The sequence below is a fragment of the Anopheles maculipalpis genome, chromosome 2RL, assembly GCF_943734695.1.
Source record: "Anopheles maculipalpis chromosome 2RL, idAnoMacuDA_375_x, whole genome shotgun sequence".
NCBI classification, from domain to species: Eukaryota; Metazoa; Arthropoda; class Insecta; order Diptera; family Culicidae; genus Anopheles; species Anopheles maculipalpis.
This window is the reverse complement of record NC_064871.1, coordinates 3,610,399-3,631,559: the sequence shown is the minus strand read 5'-3', so window position 1 is coordinate 3,631,559 and position 21,161 is coordinate 3,610,399. Positions and strand designations below refer to the sequence as shown.

The 21,161-nt window shown below is 44.3% G+C and overlaps 4 protein-coding genes across 6 annotated transcripts in view; 1 reads left to right on the top strand and 3 right to left on the bottom strand.

Annotated features, from left to right (window-relative positions):
• LOC126558178 (probable serine/threonine-protein kinase DDB_G0267686) overlaps positions 1-21,161 on the bottom strand; it is a 213,276-nt gene that overhangs the window by 119,114 nt on the left and 73,001 nt on the right. The gene's annotated exons all lie outside the window — the stretch shown is intronic.
• LOC126558412 (regucalcin-like) lies at positions 167-1,646 on the bottom strand. The gene is made up of 4 exons (XM_050214425.1): positions 1,493-1,646; positions 1,071-1,257; positions 440-1,004; positions 167-360 (listed from the first exon to the last, which is right to left on the bottom strand). Exons 1-4 carry the CDS (start codon positions 1,619-1,621, stop codon positions 168-170), a joined length of 1,074 nt encoding a protein of 357 aa, XP_050070382.1. The 5' UTR covers positions 1,622-1,646; the 3' UTR covers position 167.
• LOC126557195 (uncharacterized) lies at positions 2,746-6,095 on the top strand. Its single transcript, XM_050212879.1, has 6 exons — positions 2,746-2,887; positions 2,955-3,183; positions 3,254-3,409; positions 3,474-4,982; positions 5,744-5,893; positions 5,975-6,095. The coding sequence occupies exons 1-6, from the start codon at positions 2,776-2,778 to the stop codon at positions 6,093-6,095; spliced, it is 2,277 nt and encodes a 758-aa protein (XP_050068836.1). The 5' UTR covers positions 2,746-2,775.
• On the bottom strand, positions 7,440-16,691 carry LOC126557971 (G-protein coupled receptor moody-like). 2 transcript variants are annotated; one of them, XM_050213898.1, is made up of 10 exons: positions 16,669-16,691; positions 12,974-13,120; positions 10,043-10,183; positions 9,643-9,813; positions 9,423-9,550; positions 9,190-9,343; positions 8,794-9,113; positions 8,556-8,717; positions 7,914-8,018; positions 7,440-7,545 (listed from the first exon to the last, which is right to left on the bottom strand). In XM_050213898.1, the coding sequence occupies exons 2-10, from the start codon at positions 13,111-13,113 to the stop codon at positions 7,502-7,504; spliced, it is 1,365 nt and encodes a 454-aa protein (XP_050069855.1). In that variant the 5' UTR covers positions 13,114-13,120; positions 16,669-16,691; the 3' UTR covers positions 7,440-7,501. The 2 variants fall into 2 exon arrangements, with proteins under 2 accessions (XP_050069855.1, XP_050069857.1); XM_050213900.1 differs by lacking the exon at positions 7,914-8,018 and having other exon boundaries at positions 7,487-7,545.

Genomic DNA, 21,161 nt, shown 5'->3' with positions numbered 1-21,161 from the left:
GATGATTGCCCCAAACGTGGTCGGCGAATGGGTTCCGAGGCAAATTAAAGCAAGGAAAACGATTAGCTAAGTGGGAAATGTATGATTTCAACCAACCTTAATAAAAACAAAGACAAATCGAATACATAACGAAAACGTTGACGATTTGTTTATTCAAAATAGGCCATTTACAGAACCATTTTGTACATCGGTTTTCCCCTAACGCCCAGTCCGGTTACCTTGAACAGCTCTCCAGCCGGTGCCGGTTTGTCCCCGTTGGAAGACGTCGTGACGAACAGCTCATCTAGCTGAGGACCACCGAACGCGACCGATGTCACCTGTTCGGCTGGGATTTTGATTTCCTGAAGCAGTTGTTGCGTTCTGATGGATGAAAGAATATATGCCCATTAGAGAACTTTAGTACATCCGTTACACACACAGAGGACCATCGGACACATACCGTTTATCCACCTTCATAACCTTCGAACCACCCCAGGTAGCAATGTACAGGTTACCATCCGCATCGCTCGTCATCCCGTCGGGAACATAGCCTGGATGGGCTCCGTTAACACGCAAATCGTAAAACACGGTCTCATTCTTCAGATCTCCATTCGCATCCACATCGAACGCCTTCACGTCCAGCGCGCCCGAATCGATATAGTACAACCGCGAAGGATTGCCAGGCTCATCCCATGTCAGACCGTTCGAAATACTGACGTTTTTCTTCTGCACCACCATGGTTCCGTTCGAGTAGCGGAAAAATTGTCCTTCCTTCTGAGCAAACAGATCGCCGAGAGTTTCCAGCTGCATCGTTCCAGCGTACAGTCGTCCGGATGGATCAACCTTTCCGTCGTTGAAACGCACGTGACTCTGACTGTTACCTAAATCGGCTAGTACACGGACGTGCTGTGCGTTCTCCGATCGCCCATCCCAGCGGATCAGAGCGACACGGTTGTTCTCGCCCACAACAAAATGTTCCGGCTGTCCCGCGACAAGCACAATGAACGAAATAGAGTTGGCTCCCGCTGAGGAAAGAAAGTTATATGATTCAGAGTTTGGGAAGGAATTTGGGAACCTTATCTACAATTTACCAAGCATTGCACTGTAGGTACGATTCTCTGCGTAATCGTAACGATGGACAGCGGGTGTGCTGATGTCTACATAGTAAAGGCTCTGGGTATCGATATCCCATACTGGACCTTCTCCCAGCTTTGTCCGTGGACCGGGTAGTTGCTCCACCCGATAATTGTTATCCCTGCTAGTCATCTTGTTTTGGGCCTGAAATAAAGTTGTGATCGTAAGAAAGCTGATCAGTGATCAAGTGACGAGAGCAACCTTTCGATCCACTGGGGCAGCAACGGTTTGACCTTCAACTGTTTCTTTACTACAGTTATGGCAGGTTTGAAGCAGACAAGGGCAAGTTCAATTTCCAATGTCTTCTGTACGTTTGATTAAATGTATTGACCGCAAACAGGAAGATAAGATAAAATGATAGTGAAACAATAAAACTCACCTTTAGTTCCTGAGCTTGGGCGAACCGATCTGTTGCACTACAGTACAGGAACACACTGATCGCAATCAGTTGTATGCTTCGCAATGACGCCCATGATGATGATGATGATGATGATGATCGTGAGAGCATCTCGATCGGCCTTATTGACAGAATGGCGTTTTGAACTGAAGCGCCTACAATGATAAAATATCAGTAGAAAAGCCTTCTCGGGTATTGTTGTACGCCACTTCTAATGTCTTATAACTAAAAGGGGTGATCAGTGACTGAAATGAATTTGCAGTGACGACAAAATATAAGTTCAGCGATCGTCAAGGTCAAACAGCAGCTAGATCACAAAAGAGACTTTCACAATCTAGCGACAAAAAGGACGATGTAGAAGTTGAGACAAATTGCTTTCTAATTGCTTTAGAAATCTGCTCATTATGTCTAGAAAGCGAGAATGTTTGTAGAATGAGGAGAAAACGGGGAGGAAAGAATATATGTTTAAGAATATTAAGAAAAACTAAACATGCATTTCAAAGTTTTTTGATTTTTTTATATCGCTTGGCATATCAAATTCGAGCAAGGAATATCAGAAAGAATCGCAAATATCCAAAATCTCAAAGCATGGTAGGAAACAATCTGAAAAAAGCAAGTTTCGTTTTGAACGGTTTAACAGTTTCTTTTAAATATGTTGTCGCAATGTCGAACTCGACCCATCGATGACAGCTCATTTCGAACTGTCATCATCATTGACAGCATGCTGGTTGCAAATGTCCATCAACAACAATAATACTGAGAGATCGATTCGCTTTCGATTGCGTTTAGTGCGTTTCGCGTTTCGGTGCATTTTGGTGAAAGGGTAATGCGTTGAAAAAAATTCGCTTTCGCTCGGGTGTGAAACATTGGCACCGCCACCAAACAGCTCATATGGCCGATCTAGCTACGGTTAGACCGAAATGTCCCTGTATCCTGTGCGACGGGCGCCCATACGTACGCACTAAGAAACGCATACGAGAACGTGACGATCGTACGTGAAAAAACCGAGCACTGAACGAACAATCGTGAAGAATTATCGTGTGTATCGTTTGTTGTTCCGCGCGGACGGAAAATACCTATATTTTGGCACTAGAACATTGCCACCCGCAAGGGGAAGGAGAGCAGACTGCTGGGCGCCTTGTGTGGGAAGACCCCAAAACAGAAGGGAAAAGGTGTTTTTTGCATCGAACATTCCCGTGCGTGTGTGTGTGCGCGCACCCCGTGTCCGTGTGTCGTGACACGAATGTGCTTCTTCGCCCGATAAGATGGAACAGTTTTCGCACGATCTAACGTTGGCGCTGGAGGAAACTTCCCGCACCAACTCGAACAAGGTCCGATGGGGTGTACGGCGCCGTACACGATCGACGGGAAATTTGCGTAAGTGCCTAGAAGGTTTGTGGCGTAGCGGGGTTCATTTACCAAAGGTCCATTTTATTTTCTGTAGCTTGTGCTCCGCAACCGACGGAAGATAGTTCCAGCAGTCCGACGGATCCACCAGCATGCAATGTGGTAATGAACCAGGCCGATTCGCCCTACCTTAGTGGCAGCAATAACATCGTCCAGAGCGATTCGGATGATAGACATTCCGTGGCGTTCACGTTCAAGTTGCGCCAAACGCCACTTTCGGGAAACTTTGAGTCCGACTCGCTGAATGAAAATTTCAGTCCTGCTAGGTTAGTTTCGTACGGGGAGGATTACGACATTCGAAAAAAGGTGTCTTAAACGCTTTCTTTTCATTTGCAGACCCAACATGCGCCGGAAGCGAAAGTACAAACGTATGGCGGTTGAGTACGAAACGACACCGTCTACACCGCATATCGGTGGTAATCCACTGTTTCCCGTTGCCGGTACGGTTAAAAAGCGCGTCTTCAAACACTCGGCCTGTCCGGATAGTTTCAGGTGAGTAAAGATAAAGTTCTTTTGCTGAGTTAGGCCCTCAAAAAACCCTTTTGTCCATCCACAGAAGCACAATGTTGTTCTGCGGCAAGCGAAAGCGCAGTCAGCGTGACCGTGGAGCGTTGGATTATGAGTTCTGCAAGCAGCATTCCAGCAGCGTACCGAGACAGAGGGAATTTTTCGGCCCAAAAGGATCGTCCTACAGCGAGTACAAGAGTCGCAACCGTGCCGCTTCCTTTTCTGCCAGTATGATGAAGTGTGAAAGAATCCTGCCGCTGAACAAGACGGTCGTGTCGAAGATTGAAAGGATATCGGCGGACAGAGGTCGGGAACGGTCTACTGCATTGCTGGTACCTTCCCAATCTACCTCACTGGCAACCCCATCCGCACCGGTTCCTGTTCCGGCTGGTGGAGAGTTTAATTTCTCAATCCCGTTGGCGGGCAATCTTCAGCAGCCAGCTGTTCCGATGCCTCTGGATGGTGGACCGATCTTACCGCTAGTTGGAAGCCAAGGACACGGCGATATTAAAAGTGATCAGCATCAAATGATTGCTGCTGGCAACAATAACACCACGGTCAGTGTTTCGTTGAGTCAGACGGCCATTCCAGGAGGTATCACACCGTTGGCTTTACCTGCGAATAGTTTGAATCCACTTCAGCAGCTCGCTGTCCCTGCCACAGCTTCGATAAGGACCTCTGCCATTGATCCGCTTGGAACAGCGCAACCTGTCCCGCTAAACCCGGTAGAAACGAAACCGATGTTGGTTCACCCGTTCGGTGGTAACGTGCTTGAAAATCCCATCAATTTCGGACAATCGTTTTCGGAAGTCGCTTCCCTGCCACCGAGCGCACACGTCACACCTGTCCCGGAACCAATGAAGATGGCAATAATTGCAAAAGCAAAGGCAAACTACCCGAAGGAAAAGCACCGTCATCGCAAATCGAAGTACATCCGCAAGAAGCAAATGCTCATGATGGCGGCCTGTCCGGAAGGGCAAGGTCAGCTGATGGATTGCGGTGGACAGGTGAACGATTTCCTAAGCTCCAGTTCGCTCAGTTCGAGCGATTCGGAAGCGGTGCTGACGAACGAAACGGACCACGAAGGCGATGATGAGTTGACGGATTGGCCCGGCAACGAGGCAATGATAACGTTTGCATCGAAGCACGACTTTCGCAAAGCATATCACGGTACGCGTGCACCGGCGACAGCGGCTGGGCTGTCCTCGACACTCGGCAGACCCGGACTGTCTCAAACAAACCCGCCGGTTGAACATGATCTGCCGGATGACGATACGCTCATGTCGGCCGACGAATTACTGACGGCGGCAAGTGTTCCTGGAGTGGCGGGAGAGATTACGATGCAACCGGTGGGTGGTTTGAACACTTTGAATAGCAATTTGCCCATTCCCATCGGGACGGAACTGTCCGCAATGAGCTCACCGTTTCTAGTCAATAACATTGCGCCTGGGTTGCCACTGGCTAACGAGATACGCGAGATACGTGCCGGTTGTAGGAGAATTCGCGAGGAACGGCCCGGATTTTCGATCATATCGAGTGTGAACGAACTGTTATCAAGGTAAGGCTTAGTGATCTTTGCTCGATGCAAGGAAGATCCTTAGAAAAGTTATGCTCGATTGTCGATAGCAGTCATTCGTTTGCCCCGACAGAGGAGAAAATTTCCTATCGTCAGGCTGTGAGGTCAATAGAGCCTCGAGCATTTAGACGGCTCTGACCAAGAGTTCCTTCTTCGAAAATAGCTATTGTATCTTGTGGTAGCCTGGGAGTTTCGAGTTGCATTTGATAGAATCAAGCCTATCGAATATAATCATACGCTCTTAGAAAAGGTGAGCGTTAGATGTTCTCGTAGTTGTTTTTTTGTTTCTTGTTCTAGTTTTTCCTCTCGTAGGAACCATGAATATTCCTACGGCCATATCTATGCTCTAAATCGATGCAGGAATGCTCTACAGTGTAAATTGGTCTTGAAACTAACTGATAATGGAGTTTTGTTCGTGTCGACAATGTATTGTTGGTACATCGGCTTCCTACCCATTGTTGCATTGGGACTTCAGGATTATGAGCAATGATTTTGGAAGAGGTTCCTAGAACAGGTTTTATTCTTTATCGTTCCCGTCATTAGGAGCGCAATTAAAAATGAGATTTATGTTGAAGGAATTCTATAGCGAAACCCATAGAAACCGCAGTCGAAGTTTGAAGTGACAGGTCACATATCCAAAGTTCCGGATCAGATTTGTCTGCTCACTTTTCGAAAACCAGAGGCATAATTCAGCAATAAACCCTACTTTAAATGTTTCTTGACGTTCCACACGTCCCTCGCAGGTTTCTTCAAGACGATCAACAGCGCGAACTTACGCTGCATGATGTAGACAAAGCCGAACACGATAAACTGCAGGACCTGTGCAAGCTTTATTCACTGAACGCACAACAGCTAAGTGAAAATGGAAGTGTAGTGATGCTAAGCAAAACCAGGTAAGTGTGCTGGTGGTGGGAATTTTGTATTTCGTGGGAATCACTTTAATAGAGCGAATCGGGATTATCTCTTTTACCTAGCAACACAATGCAATCGGTACGTATCGATCAATCCAATCTGCCGAAACGACTGGGTGATTTTAAAAGGCGATGCTACGGTAATGCAGATGCACTGCAATTTCACGACGGTGCTACCAGCTAAATTACTGGTTAATGAGTAGCAGCTTACCAAACGGCCATTTGGTTTTACCTTTCTTTTAAGATGAATATTATTGTGGGCTGGGTAACAAAGGGACGGAATAATGTTGGATATGATTCAAGTCATTTCTTTACAGCCAGACCGAGAATTGTTGGTTTTGGACTGTACAGGACTATGTTATAGCTGTAGTTATAGCAATGGGGAATAATGTCCCATTTATAAAAGTAAGAAAAGCAAGTTAACTAGCTCAGACAGGCTTCAAGAACACAAACAACATCGCTTATAGCTTATTTTAGAACCCCTCTGCTTGGGGTGGGCGAGTCTCATTGAGCCGAAGTTAATCAAAAAGCAACGCGGAAGGTTTTAACATTTTTCTTTTTGAACTACATATTACAGTGAGGACGAGAAGCGCTTGAGACGATAGTGTACCACTTGAAACGTTAAAATGATGGTGTACAGCTTAGTGTTTAAGGGTAAAGTTAAGAATCTAAAATGCGGCTCGCTCGCTCGCATTTTGCCAACGGCCATTCTGCTTCTTGTAGGCTTGTTATAGGGATGAGAAAAGAAATTAGCTTTTCCTGACGTTTGCACCGTGCGCGTATTAAACCGTGCTGTGTGTGTGCTTTTTTCTAGCCATAGCTAGCAATTTTTTAAACCAGCAGGACGAAACATGAGGTAATGTTGTGTATGGGAGAAAACAAGCAGAACAGAATTCAATAAACCCGGGAGGAACCTCCCCATATCATTGAGAAACAGTGGTCGATGTAGTAGCTAGCTGAGGATACACTTGTTTTTCGCTAAGAGCTGTCTTTATTCACTTTGTTTTGGTTTATTATGTACAAATAAGAGAGGCTGTCGAAGTAGGATGATCGTCGCCTTCGTCGCTGTTTGGAATAGTTTAGTGCAGCATCCGAACTAACGGTGAATAATTTAATCTTATCAACTAAAGTCGTAAACGATAACAAGATCCTACGGGTCAGAGGATGGTTCTTTTCGCTCAACAGCAACTCTACTCCGTCTCGGTTTGTCATATCTTTGGAGCTTCTTGCGTGTCATCGTCAAAAACAATTCTACTATGCACTCCTTGCCCTGCTCTACCCTAAGAAATTCGTCAGTGTGCGCCATACTCTTTATTCAGGAGAACCTCAAATTAACCTAATTTGGCATCGTGAATATTATGACTTTGGGGATCGTTCATAGGTAGTTGCTGATTTTGAATTGGTTTGAGTCGTTTGGTGTCATCGAGGGTGCTATAACTAAAATTGGCACATTGGCAACTTGCTGCCTGATCGACAGCGTCTTCACATTAACTAGCTTATCAGAGTTTCTGAGCTATTATCATTATTATTGGGAGGAAGATAATGCTTTTCAGTCCACGCGTTTGTGAGTGCTCACAACTATCTTATCTACTAACTATCTTGAATGGCGACTAAATGTTGTGGGTGCGGCGAATCTGTAAAGGAAACGTAAAAACGAAACATGTTTTCAGTTGTTGTCGTAACGAAGCTTTTCTTTTCTTCTACATGTGAAAGCATTTCAGTGTAAAATTTACAGCAATGAATTAATGATTTATAGGTGTGAGTTGTGAACAAGCATCCAAACTGTGGCGTTGAAGGAGAGTGTTCCTTGAATATTTTTCAATTTGATGATCAGTAGGATAGAAAGAGGTTTATGAGAGTGTTGTAAGAATTACTACTAGGCAGATAGATAGAGAGACAAGCGCAACAAAATGCTAGAAAGATCAAGCGGCAGAGTGCTATCGAAAGAGATAATAATTTTTGTCCTTCCGGTTCCTGGCGAACGGTGGTCTGGTCCGATTACCTTGGCGAAGTCGGCTGGATGGGGGCGACTCGGGTTCGGCTATTGAAACTTGGGACACCATGGTACGACTGTGGTTGTAGCTGTACCCTATGTCTTTCCATTTCTCTAAATAAAATGTACACAAGTAGAAACGAAAATCGGAATCTAAGTCAGGACGTTCTGGGGTTTTGGAGGGTTTTTTAAGGGGTGGAAGAAAATCAACTAAAAAACAGCTATACCACCGAAAGCTATCAAAAAGGTGTCCAATATTTGGACCAAATCATGCAAAAACTGTCCGCAGTTGACGGATGAGGCGGTCGACCCAACCGAAGGTCAACTCGAGGATGGTCAACACGTTGACAACACATCGAAACCTACGTAATTCAAGTACAGTAACGATCTATCGGTAGCTAGATAATTGCGCAATAAATTTGTCTTCTTTAGAGCTTACAGACACACATCAGGGTCAACATATTTTTTTCCTTCTCATGTATTGTAAGACTCACACTGTCAGCATGGCACAGCGCCTTATTATTCTCTTTGAATAATTACTCAATTACATCTGTCTTATTCATAAGACTCGAGACTAGATTCATTCTGCAAAGGGTGTATTCCTTACTGTATGTCCCTTTAGCGGACACCAGTGGCATCGATTGGGCTTACCTCCAACACTGCTACCACCGTGCGTGAAACCGAGCAAACGTGAAGGCTTGCAGAAGATTACGGTCTTGTACGCCTGCCGGTACTGTTTGTTCATGATCACGTAAATGATCGGATTGATACACGCGGAAAGGTACAGCATAATGTAGCCAATGATGTGCAGCACTGCAAAGAGTATAAAGATTGTGTCGATTAGTAATGGCGAAAAGACTTCCACAAGTAGAAGCTGACGACACAGTACCCGGTACCGAAACATTTTTGTCCACAATTTTGGAAATCGTTATCGGCAGGTAGCACATAACGAACGACAGGAAAATGGCCAGCACCATCTTCGTGATGCGCCACTCGTTCCGTCGGGCCTTAGCATCGCGCGCATCGTTGGCACTGCGTGCCGCACCCGCCACCTTTACCGCGGACGAACTGGCCGTGTAGCTGATAGAGTTATTGTTGGCCGAGCCGGAACTGCCGGCTGAGAGTGGTGAGGCCGGATCGGCCGCCGATCGCAGATTGTTTGGAATGTTGCACTGGGATTTGGAATGGTTTTTCATTCGTTTGTCTGATCTGGTGGGAGGGAAAAAACAATGAGAGAATGATTAATAATTGTTAATGATAATAGAAGCCTTCTGCAAGATCTTACTTGTGAACGACGCAAAAGATGCGGCTGTAGCATATCACGATAATAATGCACGGAATGATAAAGGCAATGATGAACATGGCCGTTTTGCTGCTGCGTCCTTCATCGTCCGGCAGAATAGAGCAGGTGCCCAGTTGATGGTTGTAGCCAAATTTACCTATAATTAGAAAAGGCAACGGAAATTCAATAAATCGATTTCCCTTTTTGGACATCTAAGTTAAGCTGTGATGACTTACCCCAAACACCGAACAGTGTCGGTAGCTGGAAGCCGTAGGAAAACAACCAACAGGCAATGATCATCACCATAATCCAAGACGTCTTGTACACCTTCGGGTAGATGCTATAGTGTGCGATCATGATGTATCTGTTTGAACGAAGGAACGAGCAGAAGTGAGTAGAAAGATCAAGACCGAGAACTCCGGAAGGAAGAATATGCTTGTCACACGCGTTTCTTACCGGTTTATGCTGATCATTGTGATGCAAAGCAGCGACACACCGACACTGCCGTATTGCATAAACGTTATCAGCGTGCAGAGTGTTTCGCCGTGCATCCACGTGCCCTGGATGAAGCGTATCGCGTTGAATGGCAGGACGATTATGCAAAACAGACAGTCCGCAATGCACAGGCTAGTGGTGATGATCGAGGAATAAAATAATGAAATCGTTATGTTGTTTGGGATTAAGATGTCTTAATCTTTGACCGATTGAGTTTCGAGCGAAACGGATATTCGAGAGGATATTATTGTAAGGCTTCGAGGACTTATCGACCATGTAATTTGACTCCAAGAATGTTTGGGAATTACTACCCAAAAACGTTCGTTATTCTAAAGTTGGTGACCTCCAAGGATAACCTTACCTGATAATGAAAGCGGCTGCAACATTTCGCACCTTAGGACATCGAAGCAATGCTACGATCGTTAACAGATTGCCAAAAATTCCTGTTACCATTATCGTTATGGTGGCAATGGCGGCAAACGTGAGCAATGGGCGGGAAAATCTATGTGGAAAAAAGAAGCGGAAGAACTCGATCATCACGATGTCTTCAAGTACTGATCCCATTAAAGCCCGCTGCCAATTGCAACTCGACACCCGAAGAATCAATAAACGATCGCATTTTATTTACTTCCCATACGTCAAAGACAAAACCATCTCATGAGCTATAAACCGACAGGCCTTCATAGCTGAAATTGAATAACTTCTGGCGATTCCTCTTCTTCCAAACTTCAGTTCCGTTCATCTTATGCGGCAAGTTTTTATCCCAACCGCTAGCAGGGATGCATATGGGATGCATTGTCGCTCGCAATGGTGATCGCACGGTAAAGAAAACACGACAACATCCGGACCAAAAGGGCTGCGGAGTGCGTGGTTTGTCCGGTTTATTTATAAACAGTAACCTCTGACGACGTCGATCAAGCTAAGGCTGGTCTTTGGTTCCCGAGGTGGGAAGTACAGATGGGTTGGAGATGATGAACGTGCGGGGGTACAACAAAAAAGGAGCATCTTGTGTGCAATGTTTTCTTATTTTGACAAGCGTTTATGCTACACATTCTTGGTGGTATGTTGGTAAGTTCGAAGAGAAGGAAAATGAATGGACCTAGAGGAGAGGAGAGATTTGGTGCATTTGCCTAGTTATTTTGAGATAAGCGGTGTGGACTGATTAATCAAGATTTAAATGGATGTTCTGTGAAGAATCTCTAATGCCTCATTCGCTTTAGGATTCTTTTTGCATATTTTCTTCAAAGATAGCTCTCTCTCTCTCTCTCTCTCTCTCTCTCTCTCTCTCTCTCTCTCTCTGCTGTACAAATTATGCATTGTTCCTAGTATGAAGTTTGAAAAATTCAGGAACTTCGTTTCAATCCCTCCGATAGCCTTCCAATAAACACAAAACTCTAACCAACAATTGCTTAAATGTCAATGCTACTCCAAAAGGGGTTCACTCATTTGGTCGTACCCGAGACACACTGTTGGGCTTCTAAGGTCCATCCAAACAGATCCATCCATTAGATATCGGATTACGGACCGCCGTCTGATATGTCTACCGGATCACCATGAAGCGCCGGACTGGGGTTGGGGTTTTTTGTTCTTCCCTTTCCTTTGACTGTCGAAATAAATAAGAGTCGTTGTTGTGTGTGCTGGACTCGAGCGACAATCGTGGAGGGCGGAGAAGATGGGTTTCGCCCGTTTACACGGCCACTTGCCTCAGATGACGCAGGCTCGCTGAACGGAACTAATCTCTCGCTCTTTCGTCTAACCTTAACTGCTGCTGCAAAAGCGTGCTGCTACCACCCATTTATCGTTACCAAGTGAAAGGAGTGCGAGCATTGGGAGTTAAATTGTAGTTACAAATGTGAAGTTTAATTGATAAGGACACTGGCTACACTGAGGATAGATTTATAGACATTGGGTCAAGCGTGTATATGAAAGAATAAATGTATGATCGAGATCTTACACCTTTGATGATCAGGTTACAAAAAATACAAAGAGACAAAGTTATTTCTAAAAATAGACGAGCCCTCGAACTTGAAGCTCCTAGTCACAAAAGCCTTCACAGTAGTGTAGGTCCCAGCGGGAATTACTCATGTTTCAGCCCAAAGCAAACAATGAGTGAAGTAACTGGCTTTGGCAAGCGTCGTGAGCAACATGAGTCAGCCTCCAACTCGCACGCCTTACTCTCGATGGAGGCAATTAATGCAAACAGCCGTATCCCCAGACACGAAGTCACTCAAAATGGGAAAAGATATTTGTCATGAGCTAGATTTCTTGGAATGAGCGCTTCTGTCATCATCGAAAGGTGATTAAACCAAAATATTTGTGGGGATGAACAGGATTAACATATCTGATGGAGTCAACTATTGCATGTCCGCCAAACAAATCCAATAAAAAAGAGAGAGGGGGGGGGGGGGGGGGGATTGAGCATAGAGATCATAGGTCAACTGGCTATTCTAGCGATCCCTCCGTCCACGATGCGCAACTTTATTCGTCAATTGGAACCGACTGGCAAAACTCTAAATGATTGGATCCTCTTCCCCTCATCGCGGTTGATCACAAATTTTGTGTGAGGTTAGTCTCTCTTCCTAGATTGGCATGACTTTTGTTTGAAAAAAAAAGGTCATGCGCGCAACTCTCTCCCGTCCACAGGAAGTACCATTACGTCCGTGGTTGCAATTCCTGTGTATGTCCCCTTTTCCAGTGTGTCCTGCCATACCACTTTGCAACCCAAAATTCATTGCTTATTTCCTTTTTTAATTTGTGGGGAACTTATGAAGTTGTGTGCTGTCCGAGCATACGAGCGTTTATTTGATCGTGATTTCCCTGTTGATAGACACACATTCGTCGGTGCGCAAGGGTGCCCCCTATCCCGAACCATCAACAACACCATCAGCCAAATGTACCGAGTTCTTCGCGCTTCATTTGCTTGCCATGTTGCAAGCGTATGGTTTTTTTTTCGGCACAGAGAGCTTCTGGTTTGCATCGCACAAATCCGGAGGGAAGCCAGGAAGTGGTTGGTTACAGTTATGTATGCTTTACGCTCGTCAGGTTCGACATCAGGTTATTTAAGTCGATAACCGAGAGGCCTATATAGGGATAATTTGCAATTTAAATTAAAAATATCACTCACGTTGGAGGTGGCTTGCGATTGAGGTGGGAAGTCTTGTGACGATCTAGTGACGAAATTTGCTTCTCACTGTTGCTGATAGAAGCTCACCCCAAAAGCCAATAAACCCATCACATTTTGGCACGTTCGACACATTACGATGGCCATCAAAATCCCTGTCTGCTGACTTACCTGCTGGTTTCGTCCGGGAAGTCACCGTCCTCCGCACGCATCTCGCCGGACGTCCCGATCGTTGGCAAAACGGAAGTAGTTCGATTGCTCCATCGGTCTTCGTCGAAGCGTTCTAACGTACGGTTGAAGAGGTCGTCCATGGTGGAGCTGTAAATAGAAAGAAGGATTTGCAGAGTATGAGAGAGAGAGAGAGAGATACTTGTGGCAGGGAAGGGAAGACTAGAAGCACACATGTGGCCGTGGTTGAAGTTTTCCCCCAGAGCCCTGAGCTGTGGAAATATAATTGTGTGGAAGAAAAAAACGTTTAAAATATGTTAACCAAATAAACAGTCGATCACAGTCGCTTGAAGATTGCGGTGATGCGATCCGTAGATCTTGGTTTTATGTGCTATTATTTTGAGGAGGGTTTTTGCTGCATATGCTCCTCCATGGCTGTGTAAGATTTTCAGCTTGAAGCAAAAAAGATCACACAACCGCAGCGAAAGGGAAATTACAGTGCTAGATTAATGATCGAATAGAATTGCATCGATCGCAAGCAAGTAGTGGCCGGTTTTGATGAAACGCTGCATTCTGATGTCTGGACAGACAGGTCCCCCTTAGGGCACGTCTCGAGGAACACAGGCGAGATAAGAGAATGTGAAGCGTGTGTGACAAATGGTGGCAACTGCCAATCCTGCAATGTACAACGCCTTATCGTCCGGGTGCATTTCACTGAGTCCGTGATGATGCAATGGAGCTGACAGTGGGTTGAGAATTTGTATTTTATTTTATTTATTAGACAGCTCAATGATGCGTTCGTTTGAAGGCAGCCGGGGGGGAAAAAAAGGAAAAAAAAATGTTTCTTGCTAGATCCGTTGGTCAGCATACCCGAGTCAGTATTATCTAGTGGAACGTTTATGAATGGAAAACAACAAGCACAACGGACACCTCGATTGGTATGGTTGGTGCATCGTGTTTTGTTTATGTTTGAGGTGCATTTAATCTACACATAAAATTGGTGTAGTACTAGTGAATGAAATGGACTTATCTTCGGCGTAGATAGAAGAAAGGGGGGTGGAAAAGAGCGCGACAAAATAAACAAAGCCACCACAACAATTAAATCTTAACTCTACTGTGCCTGTGTCTTTTGTAGCAGCAGCAGCTGTAGCAGCCATAACAATAACCCTTCTTTGTTCTTGCAATACTACGCCTGCCACCCAAGCATAATCCGCACAGCACGACAATGGGTGTTCCCGTCCCGAGATGCAACTGCAACTTTGCGTAGACCTTTACCGACGTTTAACCAATCGAAATGACATTCCAAGAAATGGAATTATACAGTGCGCAAAAGGACACGCAAGATGGTCAACTTTTTTCGGTGTTTCGGTAAACGTTTTTTCTTCGCAGGTCAGTAGTGCAGGGCAGTTAGCTTCGTGTGAGAGTGGTTTCCCGCTTATCATACTGAGCTCACTTACAGTTGAGGCACTACCAGGCACCCTACATCGTCAGAGCATTCGATCAACGAAATTAAATGCAATTAACACCAATTAAAAAGGGTCACCCGACGGACTGTTGTAGTACGGGAGCGAGTCGACAGTAAATAAAATCGTGCGTATCTCAGTGAAATTGTGCGCGTTGGCGTTTGAAGGCGTCATCCCAATCGCAAATGACCCCGAAGATGTAACGAATTGGATGAAATGGGGTTTTTGTTTGGCTGAATTCTTAAGAGCCATTCTAAGACATTTGTTCTGGGCGAGGGTGTCGGATTAGCTGTAAAACGTTTTGTTGGGAGGATTACAGTATTCTCGAATGACGATACGAACAAGATAATTTAATGTGTTTTGACATGAAATTTTAAGCAATATATTCTCAATATTGGTGCATTGGAGTATGGCCAGCCTGATGACATTTTCAAGACGTGTCAACTAACCAAACGGTTAGCGAGATCCTTCTACTCTTTCATTTTGAGATCCTTGATCCTTGAGATATTTTTGGACAATTCAAACAAATAACCTTTGAAGTATAGGTTGTCTGATGCCACTCTCATGCCCACCAATGCATAACTTGTTCTTTTTCTGGACTTAACGTAATTCTGAAGATCTTTAACATTTTATGAACCATTGCTTTTTTGTGTCTGAATTCCTCCATTCATTACTCCTAGAAGACTGAACTCTGACCAGACTGTGTCTGGAGACTATTCCATTTGGATTGAGGAATTTGGAATCATGCTGGACATAAAATGGCTTGCTATAACTAATGATACCACATAGACTGACTAAACGTCCATACTACAGGGAAACGACTCGGATTTGATTCCTGATCGTGCCGATATTGACGTTTATCTGTAGACTATTTGTGGACCCTCGAATGTCTTTATTTAAACAACTATTTTATAATAAATTTTTATAACTAATATTTTGATGTTGGATAGTGGTCACTGGCCTAGAGAATTTTGACATTGGTGTCAATCTTCCACACGCCAGGACTGGTACACCAAAATCTCATCACAGGCCGTTTTCTCATAAGAATGGATGGCTTTTTAGCTTTTACCGTAATTTAAGTCATAGAAGCCGTATAAGAGTAGCAGAATCGAGGACGATTCGGTGGTATCCAACTACGTAGCATCAGCATTAGCGTTAGGTTAGAAAAAAGGCCTTACTTTTTTATCAGAGGTCTAGTCCAAAAGGGTATATCTAACTAGCTTCCGTTCTAAGCAAAACAACACCACTTTATCCACAATCTCTCTCCCAAACAAGCGTACTCTGGGGTGTACAAATGCTTCAAAAGTGACATACATTTTACACGTTTTTTTCTTCAAAATTTGCTTTTTTTATTTTTTAGTACTTATTTGTGAGGAACACAATATGAAACGAAGGAGGAAAAAAACTTACCTACAACATTGTTTAAACAGTTGATAGTGTTGCTTATGCGTGCTTATGACTCACTGGTCGACGGCGTTCACAACACTTGCGGTTTCGCGCGAATGTTGCCCTTACCAAGGTGCAATTGGCACGTCTTGGACAAGCGTTCGTTCATCGTTGCAACAAAAAAAAGCGTAACCATACCGATAATCGATGAGTCAAAAGCGGTGGAATTCCTTACAAAAACCGTTCCAGGGTGAATCGAAACCACATTAATCGGGGGGAACGACAAGGAACAAGGAAAATGGAAACCAACATCACACGTGAGCGTGAGTGTGTTGTGCATTGTTGACGCATGGAACATGAACATAACATGTTGATGGTAGTTTTTTTTTGGTTTGCAATTTTTTTTTACGAGGAACTCCAAAATATGTGCTTTACCGAAAACGTTGAAGTACGCACCGATTGTTGGTTCCGATTTCTAATCATTCGGGGCACATCCAACGGTCGCGCCATGATCATGCCGTCGCCCCGACTAGCCGTGTGTGATCACGCCGTGGGTTCAAGCAATAAATTAAAAAAATCCCTCGCACACACATACACACAAACCCGCGAATTGATGCTTTCCGATCGATGATGATCGTCGGTTGTTACTCATCGAAGTGGTTAAATTATTATGTGTTTGATTTAATTTTTTACACCTCAATTGGTAAGTGGACACGCCAGGCACGCTAGGCACACCAGGTTAAGGCCATTGTTTTCTTAACATGTGCTTCTTTGTGTTAAAAGATGCGTTAAATAACAATCGAAGGTTGTGGGTTACAGAAGAGCTTAAGTCATGACAGAAATACTTACTGATGTGTTTAATACACTAAAATCGACTGCAACATCAAGCCAAGGAAGTCTTTTTTCGATGAGATTCTTTCTTGATCGTTCGTTACACACACTCACTCTGTTAAGAAACGTTTAATTTCGCGTTTAAAATAAAAGGCACATTCCAGTACACCGTTCACAGCACATAGGGCTTGCAACAAACTTCTTGCCTCGTCTAGAACCGAGTGGACGGGCCGGTCTCTTAACCTTCTTCACCCCTTAGGCCGCGCTCTTGCTCACGTGTGCAGTACTTTGATTGTGCATACTGCAATGTCACTCGCATACATTTTTGCAAATCACATGTATATCGCTGTGTGTGTGTGTGTTTCCGGTGTCGTTCGTCCTTCGGGGATAACACTTTTCTGTTTAATTTTCGCCGTCACCATTAGCCAGGGTTTGAAACAGCATTTGGCCAACCTTGAGGCAGGCAAAGTACACCACGGTTAATGCAAGCAAACGATAGGTGAAGACACTCATTGCGTATGATCAATTTCAAGGTGGAAAAAGGGGTCCCAACTTTTTCGTTCCCTTGTTAGGATTTATCGCCCTGCAAAAACGACGTTTTGTTGCCTAGAATTCCACCCCTCGAGAGGTTATTCTTTGCTACGCTTGGACGTTTGTCAACTTTTTAAAACACACACACACACACTGGCCGGAACGATGGGTGTGATAAGGTTGATAGGAACCCATAGGAGCAATGGACTCCGATAACAAATCGACGACGTTTGTTCGACGGGTTCACGCACAGTCACCGCACCACAACCACAATCAGTCGCGCGTCGTCTTTAGCACTCAAATATTTGTCTTTTCTCGATGCTCAGCACACATGCCGTCCCTGCGGGGACACACTCCCAGTACCGTGACGATCACTGGTCGAATCTAGGCCCCCAGTTAGGTCGGGAAGATTCCTTATCAACGTTACTCGTGTAAATGTAAACATCAAAATGATGAACTACGAAGGCACTACAAGCAACAACAAAAAAAAAAGACTGCTATATGGAACCAACTCGAACCGAGGCCACCCGACCGACTCTGGTTATCGTTTTGTCGCTGCAGAACACTGTCGTCAAAGCGTGGTGTACTCTGACGCCGCTGGAATGTGTTGTCGATCAGTTCTTCGTCTAAATACTGCAGCTAATGTGCTACCGGCTCTGTGGCAAGCCTACCGCTCGCGAGCAGTTACGGGCAAAGAATCACGCGGTACGCGATTTGTATGCCGCATGGCCTCGTGCTCAGCTACGGGGTTTTTTGAGCCGCTTGCACAGCGGTTGTGCCTTTGCTGCATGCAACAAGCAATGTTTGTTCGATGGGTGCGTGCATGAATTAAATCAGTATTCATTGTACAGAATGTCGATTCGTGCGTGAAAGATAATGATAGTCATTGAGCATTTTCTTTATCAAGGAGATGCTGGTGTTAATGGTAATAATTGATAATCAGTCAAACTTGTCTTCTCTTCTAAAGCATAGAAATTTAGTTCTTTCAAAATAAAATGAAAAAAGAAAATTGTGCGTTTATAATTTAAAACTACTTGATTTATAATCCGTACGATTTTATATTAATTCACATAAATTTTCTTATTCATTCGCTTAATCGCTTAAAATGTGTGTGTGTGTTTCGGCATTTTGAAGCAACATAGCTTTAGAGCACTGCCTTACCGTCGCTCTCTGAACACTGCGCTCGGAGAAAAATGCGTAAACTCTCTTTTTCTTTCTCTCACTCTCTCTTGCTTCGTATAGAACAGTTGTGCAAAAGTAGAAAAACAAAACATAACAAAACAAAGGATGCAGTACGCACACATGCAGTTTAAAGCGAAAAGAAGAAGCAAAGACTTCGCGGATGAGAGAGAAAATGCTTTGAGGCACAGTGCAGTGGAATTAGCTTGGTTAATATTTTTTTAAATTTTATAATTGCTCATTCAAATACTTTAAAAATGTTTACATAAATAGTTATAATTTTGTGTTTTCGCAATTTGAAAAATATTTTTTCTCATAGCCAATATCTATCTCGTTCTCCCTCTTGCTAATACGCACTTTATTGCACAATTCCTCGACTCTTCTAATGATCGTTATTACAGCTGCCGGCTTGTTTTTTTTCTCCTCGCACCCTAATGACCCGTGAAAATGTGGCCAACATCCTGAAGGATAGAAAAAAGGAGCGGGATAAAATAGAGGAGGAAAGAGATTAGCTTCACCCGTCGTGGTCTAGCTTTCCCCTTCATCTTCGGGCATCTGGCATTGTTGCGGGATTTGAGGAAGGATGTTAAATAATGAAAAAATGATCGTGATTAGATACATTTCTGTTCATATTTCTGTCATCGCTACAGCTTTCGATGTGGCAAAATAATGGAAGGCAGTCATGATTGCTGTCTTTTGTATGTCCTCTGTTCAACTAAATGTTTGCATGTGCATTATAATTATCAGAATGCTTTGTTTTGATTTTTGAGTTTAGGAAACAGATGCAAAAACTTCCGTTTAAATTGTGGCAATTTTTTGGTGTATTGTTGCAAAAGTTCCACCCAAAAGAAACAAGAAGGTCATTTAGATAAAATCATCGAAATAGATGAAAAATAGGAAAATCTGAACAGGTTGTTCAGTAGTAAATATTAGTATTTGATGTGAGTTACCGGTGAATCTTCTTATTATTGAACGGTTCGTGTCACCGACATGCTCCTTTCAGCCACAGATTTCACTGCCAATTCCATTCTAGCTCCTGGCTTCCTCTTTTGGAATCCGGAAAAAAATCCGAATCGGTTTCTAGCATTCGAATCCTAGCGGATTGAGATCTCGAAGTAATAAACAACAATATTAATTTTATTTTATAGCTTATCTCTCAATGAAATCAGATAAAATTGTGTGGCAACTTTTGCCCCAAACACTTTTGTCCCAAATATATTTTTTTGAACTTCAATTTTTCCGTGAAAAATAATTGGGGGTTTCAGCTGTCTTCATGAATCGATGTCTTTTAGTCTCGACTTCAGCATTTAATTCGCAATTTTTTGAAATATTTCATTTCAAGATCAAGAAAAAAACTCAAAATAAATTTTCCCGCCACGCGGAAAGCAGGAAAGCAGGAACGCCCGTTGCCGTGGCAATCAACACAAAAAGCATATTTGAAAATATTGCACACAACCCATGTTCAACGGACACTGCTAGCTTGCACGCAATCAGCATCAAACATATCGCCGTCGGTTCGCTGGCATATCGACATGAATTTCCCTTTCGTCTAGCTAATACGGGAAAAGCCTACCTCACATCCTACCTTCCCCATTTCCTCCCACCTCACCTCCATGACCAGCTCCCCCAGGCCACTCCAACAATTTCCATTGCGGGTCCTGCTTTGGAAGACCACACCGTCGTCCAGCGTGTCGGACGAAGTGTTTCTTCATCCTACGGTGTCGGCTAAATTAGTTTACATTACAAAATAAAGTAAACAATGGACTAGCAGCAGTATGTGTGTGTGTGTCGGGTGCGAGGGAGTATGTATGCTTGTACGTGTGCCCTATTTTAGCCGCACCAGTATTCGCCAGGTCAGTCTTGCTGAACCTTTTAGTATAGGGACGGGTTGCTGCACATCAACGGTCGACCAGTCGTTGCAGTGCGCGACTGTCGTTTGATGGCCGGGTCAAATCGTTCTTCCAGTCTGCGGGTATTCGGGTGATTCCGGCATTAATATCGTAACTCGCGTGTGAGTGTGTGTGTGTCAAATCGGAGTCAACCCAAACGGAGGGCCAATGGCCAACATCCGTCTTCAAGCGCTTCCTTCTCCGGTACTGTCCGGGGCAAATTCACGAATTTAATATCATCCCAAACCCTGGCGAAGGTTGGTTGGCCAACTTCTTGTACGACTTTTTGTCCCTGCGGTCACTGTTGTTTGCCGCTGTGTTGGTCAGACTGTTCTTGTGTATAGTAAAATCGAAGGAGAAAAAATATAATCAACGCTCCACCAGAACAGGAGGGAAAAAAAGAAAATACATAAACCGCCGCTCTGTAACCAACTGGGGCCGGTGTTGTTGGTGCGCATAAATTGATTCTATTTTTATATGCATACTGTTTGGCTATTTGTTGCTGTTGTTGCTGTTTTTCTCACAAACTCACGACCTACCTCCGGCCCACGTCTTTTCCGTGAGACCCCGCTTGTCCGGTATTGCCATTCTTCCAGTGGACCGTAGCCCAGCATCAAGTATCGTGGTTACCCGGACTCGGGACGCGGACTTCGAGCGTTGATTCGTGCTCCGGACATGGTCCAGCCGGGAGATCAGTTCGGCAGCTAATCGGGCCTCTGTACTCGGTGTGCGTACGTACGCGTTGCTTAACTTAGGGCCCCTCCAAACTCTCTCCAGGTCGGTGTTGCGGCATGGATGCGGGGTTGTTGTTAAGAATGTGTGCTGTGGTTCGAACAACAATCATCATCAGCACCGTCGACGCTGTACTGCTCGGTTCGAACGTTGTGGACCCGGTCAGTACGCGGTGGATTT